At 35.8% G+C, this 6,243-nt stretch overlaps 1 protein-coding gene across 2 annotated transcripts; it reads left to right on the top strand.

Moving 5' to 3' along the window:
- The first annotated feature begins 373 nt into the window (after positions 1-373).
- LOC137006845 (dual specificity protein phosphatase 26-like) lies at positions 374-5,634 on the top strand. Of its 2 annotated transcripts, none has more exons than XM_067367961.1 (5): positions 374-723; positions 1,006-1,145; positions 3,083-3,236; positions 3,351-3,487; positions 3,963-5,634. In XM_067367961.1, the coding sequence occupies exons 1-5, from the start codon at positions 704-706 to the stop codon at positions 4,622-4,624; spliced, it is 1,113 nt and encodes a 370-aa protein (XP_067224062.1). In that variant the 5' UTR covers positions 374-703; the 3' UTR covers positions 4,625-5,634. The 2 variants fall into 2 exon arrangements, with proteins under 2 accessions (XP_067224062.1, XP_067224063.1); XM_067367962.1 differs by having other exon boundaries at positions 1,006-1,057.
- The last annotated feature ends 609 nt before the right edge of the window (positions 5,635-6,243 follow it).

Here is a 6,243-nt window from a genome sequence, read left to right on the forward strand (position 1 = left end):
AACAGTTTTCAATATAATCTTAATAAATGTTTCTTGAGCACCAAATCAGCATATTAGAATGATTTCTGAAAGATCAAGCACAGTGCTAATGCTGAATTCAAATATATTAAAATAGAAAACATTTCACAATATTACTGTTTTTACTGTATTGTTCATCACAGCAAAGAAGACAGTTCCTCAGTTCATTATTTTTTATTTAATATTTCACAATATTAGAGTTTTTACTGTATTTTGAAAAATACTGCCTAATTGGTGAGCGTAAGACTCTTATTTCAGTCTCTTTCTCAAGTGTGCCTGTGTCTGTGTGTGACACTCTAACCTGTCATGGCCAGCTCACCCCTGCTTATGTAGAGCACTTCACTGTACTGCATTACCCTGGCAACACACTAAAATAAGGACGTGACAAGGAGGGAGGGAGAGAGTAGAATGGAAAGAAAAAAGAAAAAAAGCAGTTGTTTTTCCACAGTGACATGCAGAGAACGATTTAACAACCACAAGGATGTAAAATTCTACTTACATTCCTGTTTTGTTTTTTTGGTAGATTTTGGATATATCGGAGCAGAGAAATGCTGTAGGGAGTGTGTATTTTGCCTGGTGTTTGGTTTGTGTGTGTGTATCAGGATGGTTGTATTCTCTCTCTTACCTTTTGGCCCATAGAAGAGAGAGAGAGAGCTTCGGTCCCGAATGACTCCCATCCAAAACCATGGGCATTGTGGTGTCCAGGTGAGTACTGCTGATAACATTATTCAAAATGATTCACATTTTTTTTAACTCTCTGATATTAATATTTGTTCAAAAAATGTCAACAAAGCAGACATTGATAAAGAATTGTGAAAATATCTCAAAATAAATTCAAACTTCACCTTATGTGGCTCTAAAGTGCATCACTTGTCCTCTGGTGGTTGATAGGATCTGTGTGAAACTGCTGATTACATTAGCAAGAATATAGAGAATACACATCAATTGCTACAATTCTTTCCCCTCCCCCTCTCCCTCTCCTCACAGAGCTGATAAATGTCGTTTGGTTCGCTCCACTGGTTTGCGGGACTCTCTGCAGGTACAGAACAGCGCCTCCTGTAGGGAGATGAATGGAACACTTAAACTCTCTCAAATTAACGTCTTTGATTCATCTCAGAACACTGAAGGTACATCAACATATCTAAGAATAAGCATAACTAAAGAAAGCACAGCTTGTGTGTATCAGCTTCATTGTTAAGCAAAAAATTAGTTAAAGTACCAATAATAATTTTCTAAAATACACGCACATACTCACACACACACAGACACACACACACGCGCGCGTTGGGGTTCCATGTTTTATGTGGACATTCCATAAACATGATGATGTTTATATGGTACAAACTGTTCATTCTCTAACCCTAAACCTACCCATCACAGAAAACAACTGTAGATTTTCAAAAAGCATCACTTAATGTGATTTATAAGCAGCTTTCCTCATGGGGACCAAAAAATGTCCCCACAAGGTCCCCATCTTTGTGGGGACATGGTACAGTATACTTGAACCACACACACACACACACAAACACACACACGCCCTCCTCAGTGGAAATCGAGATGGCAGTGTTTAATTCCTGATTGAATCCATATTTTGATCGAATCATTTGAGTGGACCAATGATTCAATGGCCCATTCATGAAGAGAACCATTTACTTGATTCCTATATGAATCAGTCTTTTGAATGAATGAATGAATTAATTAATTAATTACTCATTTAGGCATTTACTGCCACCCACTGGCAGTTTTAGTTTCTTATTTAAAAAGTTCACCAAAAAATGAAAATTCTGTCATTAATTACTCACCCTAATGTTGTTACAAACCCGTGAGATCTTCGATCATCTTCGGATCACAAATTAAGATATTTTTTTATGAAATCCAAGAGGTATCGTCCATGGACAGCAATTTAACCACCACTTTCAAGGTCCCGAAAGGTACTAAATACATTGTTAAAATAGTCAACGTGACTACAGTGGTTCAACCTTAATGTTATGAAGCGCTGAGAATACTTTTTGAGAGTAAAAACAAAATAAAAATAGGGACTTTATTTAACAATTTGAATTGTTGTCATGTGGTGTTGACATAGTGCAACACTTCCATGTTTACGTCCGAACGCCGGTTCAGTATTTTGCTGACACTGTTCACGTGAGCAGCATGACGCACACGTGTGATGCTGACACAGGAGCCGGCCAATAATAAGTCAGTGTTCTGACGTAGAACCTGGAAGCACTGAACGTAAACAGCGTAAGAGAATGACACAGAAGAGAGGATATTGTTGAATAAAGTTGTTATTTTTGTTTTTTTTTTGCGCACAAACAGTATTCTCATCACTTCCTAAAATTAAGTTGAACCACTGCAGTTACGTAGACTTTTTTAACGATGTCTTTAGTACCTTTCTGGATCTTGAAAGTGGTGGTTATATTGCTATCTATGGATAGTCAGTGTCAGATACCTCTCGGATTTCACCAAAAATATCTTAATTTGTGTTCTGAAGATGAACGAAGGTTTTACAGGCCATGACTTATTCACGATACAGCCCTAGCCTCGAGTACCTTATTGCTTTTATAAAATGGTTACCACACAATACAAATATTAAAGCCAAAAATATGTATCAGTGCAACTTTCATGACGTAAACTTTCACTAAAAGCCTTTCTTCCGCTGGAAAAATAGTTCCTGACCATGAACAGCAACAGAAGTTACATTATTACATCATTAGATGGCGGCAAAGACTGTCTTTATGAGTGTGTCAGTCAGTAGTGAAGACTTTTACACTGAAAAGACTGAATTGTTGTAAACATGGAACAAGACGCAACTGACAAATGCTTGTCTAGCACTGTCAGTCATGGGAAAATTTCTTAAAAAGACAAGATAATACATCGGACATTTAAACAGGTTTTTATTATGAACATAGGACTGACCTGAAGGAAAATGTTAAATCTGAATGCAGTTAATAAACTCGCTCAATCGAGCTCTCTCTCTCTCTCTCTCTCTCTCTCTATATATATATATATATATATAACATTGATTGTCTGTAATTATTTGTTTTGTTTTGTTTTTGTGCAAAAGAAATTCTGATTCCTGCACTTCCAGAAAAGGCAAATATAGAAAGAGGTTATGTGACCCCACAGCAGGTGTACAACCTCCTGAATGCTGAAGCAGGCCAACCTTCTCTGCATGATCCCTATTATATACTTATACTGGACTGCCGCTCTGCAGAGAGGTAACAGATACACACACTCACATATATACATTCAGTGAAAGAACTGTGAGTGCTTCTGTCTGAGGTCACAATAAGTTTAATGGTAACTAGCGTATTCATTTTATATATGTGCAGATATAAGCAGAGTCACCTGGTGACTGCCCGTGCCAGTGTGACAGTGATGCATCCAGAACTGGGCTGTTTGATAAGCTGTGTTCAGCTGCAGGAGTTCTCCATAATACTGCTATATGCTGAAGAAGGCCAAAGTCCAGGTAGAACATTTTCATAATGTGAATAAAATAAAACCTAATAAGACTGTCTCATTAAAATAATAATATAGCTAAATAATGCATTTGATAAATTATGTTATGTTATATATGTATACATTAAAATAAAATTATTGTTTATGAATATAATTTACAGATGAGTTATTATTAACATTATTAATATTAATAACAATATTTTTGTTATCATTTAAAAATGATAAATTAGAAAAAAATATACATTATAAATATTTATAAATAATAATTTTACATAAATTGATACATTTATAACAACCTAATAATTGATCAAATGTATTATTTAGCTATATTATTATAATGATAATTGAGAAGTTTAATTAAGATTTTAAAATTATATATAAATATATTTAAATATATTAAAAATAACTTATTACATATTAATAATATTATTATAATAAAAATAATAATGTATAAATATGGACGTATATGGCTTTTTGTGCTATAGTTGGGAGTCAGGAGGCACGTGCTGATTCTCCTACTCTCCAGCACTGTTTCTTCCAGCTGAGTGCTTTGGGAATGGACCCTGTAATCCTCCAGGGGGGCTATTCTGCTTTTCACTCTCTCTATCCCTTCCTGTGCACCCCTCGCATGGTCCTACTGGAATCAGAGCGTCGCTCCCTCACAATCTATCCTTCTGAAGTCCTAGAGGGGGCGCTGTACCAGGGCTCTGCCTCACAGGCACATGACTACCGTATCATCAAAAACCTCCACATCACACATGTGGTCAATGCCACAGCCGAAATCTCTGATGCCTTCCCGAGTGTTTTACGTTATCTTCGGCTACGGCTAAGTGATGACGCGCAGCAGGATCTCCGGCAGGCCCTTCCAGAAGCTTCTCGGTTCATCGCCAAAGCTTTGCGGGGGGCACCGGGGGCACCAGGCGGCCGGGTGTTGGTGCACTGCAGCCTCGGTCGGAGTCGTAGCTCGGTGCTGACGTTAGGATTCCTGATGGAGCATCGCCGTTGGTCTCTGCTACATGCTTTTCGTTGGCTGAAGGAAAGACGAGCTTGCGCTGCCCCAAACGCTGGCTTTCTTCAGCAACTCTCTGACTACGAGGAACTGCTGTTTGGCCAACGCCTCACCTCGCTGGATGACATCCGTCTCTGAGAGATACTTAAGGAAAATGTAGTGACACAAGAAGAAGGAATCCTCTTCACTGACTTATATAGTTGGTTGTGTTAATGATCTTGATTAACAAGAATATCACAGACTCAAGAGAAGCTTTGCTATATGATGAATCAAACACGAACCTCTATTAATCTGACACAATTGGAAGTCTGCAAATGGCCTTATTGCAGACTAAGAAGGAAAAAAGGAGGATAATGTATTAGGGAATATTAGTAAAGACGTTCTATCATAAGCCAAAGACGGAAAATATCATTATACAAATGCTATTTTTTTTTTCATATTTTCTCCAAACTTGCAAGATAGACAACCAGATAGGATGATTTAAAAAAAAAAAAAAAGAAAAGAAAAAGGAATTGTTTTTGATGTGATTTTAAATGGGTATAAGGCAAAAAAAATGCTAATTCCAAATTTTTTTATTCAATTTTTTTTAATTATTATTATTATTGGATTTTCTTTCTATTTTTTCTTTTAGGACATGGTGATCAGAGGGACTAAAGTTAACAAAATGTTTTTGTGTCTAGTTTAAGTTTTGTTTGTAAGGAAATAAATAAATTTTTGTTTTTTGGCTTCTTACAAAATAGGAGAGAGATCTAGTAACCAAAAAAGGCAATAAAGTCAAGTTTGAATCAGTTAAATACAAACTGCACAGAACATACACAGCTGTAGACTGCAGTTTTTGAGCTTTTTTTAATGATTTACACTGAGGGCTGGGATGAAGAAAAAAGTTTGGAGGAGCAAACCATAATCATTTTAGTAGTACGAGTCCGTTTTTGGCTAGCGTTGAAAAACAGGAAGATTACAATAAATCATTACAAATAATTTATTAAAAACAATAGTAGAAACACTCAAGGTGACTCTCAAATTATTGTGCAGCATAATAAAACATTTTTTGTAATTGAGCATTTCAAATAATACAGAGAATTTTCATTAAATTACTTTGAAATGCTCAATATTTTTCATCAACTATACAGAGTGCAATAAACTGTATTTATAACACAAATGCCTGCTGTTGTGTCTCTATTGTGTTACAGTTTCACAAACAAACAGAAATTCTTCAGGCTATGTGAAAAATGGTTGCCTCGTTTATAGCCAAGTGTTAATTTGGAAAGCAAAGGTTGCGTTCAGAATTTAAACCAGCAAAGTCTTAACCCAGAAAATCATGAGGTTATTATAAATCAAAATGAGAGGAAGCAACAGGGAAATACAGAACGGGAAGAGTGAGAAACTTCCACTTCTTTTTGCACAGAAAAACAACATATTATGCATATTTATTATGGATCTGAGCCATTAAAAATGAAAAGGGTAAATAAAAAGTAATCCATTAACTTGAAGTGAGAGCATTCAACCTTTACTGACACATAATGGCATGAAAAGCACACGTTTATTACAATGATCTTAATAAAAGGTGCATCATTAGTTCCACAAAAGTAAAAAAAAAAAAAAAAAAAAAAACTAAATCTATATTATGGATATATTATGTGTTTTATTAGACAAAGTGTCTGTATGAACTGCTAAATATGTATTAAATCATGTATCAAGTAAGATGGAATGAGTTGTAGAAATCTGCGCATGCGCAGTTCGAAATTCCACCTAGTTCC

This window comes from Chanodichthys erythropterus, chromosome 18 (genome assembly GCF_024489055.1).
Source record: "Chanodichthys erythropterus isolate Z2021 chromosome 18, ASM2448905v1, whole genome shotgun sequence".
NCBI classification, from domain to species: Eukaryota; Metazoa; Chordata; class Actinopteri; order Cypriniformes; family Xenocyprididae; genus Chanodichthys; species Chanodichthys erythropterus.

Bases quoted from the DNA above. Each gene is read 5' to 3' on its own strand.
- LOC137006845 (XM_067367961.1), top strand. From the start codon at position 704: ATGGGCATTGTGGTGTCCAG. The intron at 724-1,005 runs GTGAGTACTGCT...CTCTCCTCACAG, and splicing joins ATGGGCATTGTGGTGTCCAG to AGCTGATAAATGTCGTTTGG. The intron at 3,237-3,350 runs GTAACAGATACA...ATATATGTGCAG, and splicing joins GACTGCCGCTCTGCAGAGAG to ATATAAGCAGAGTCACCTGG.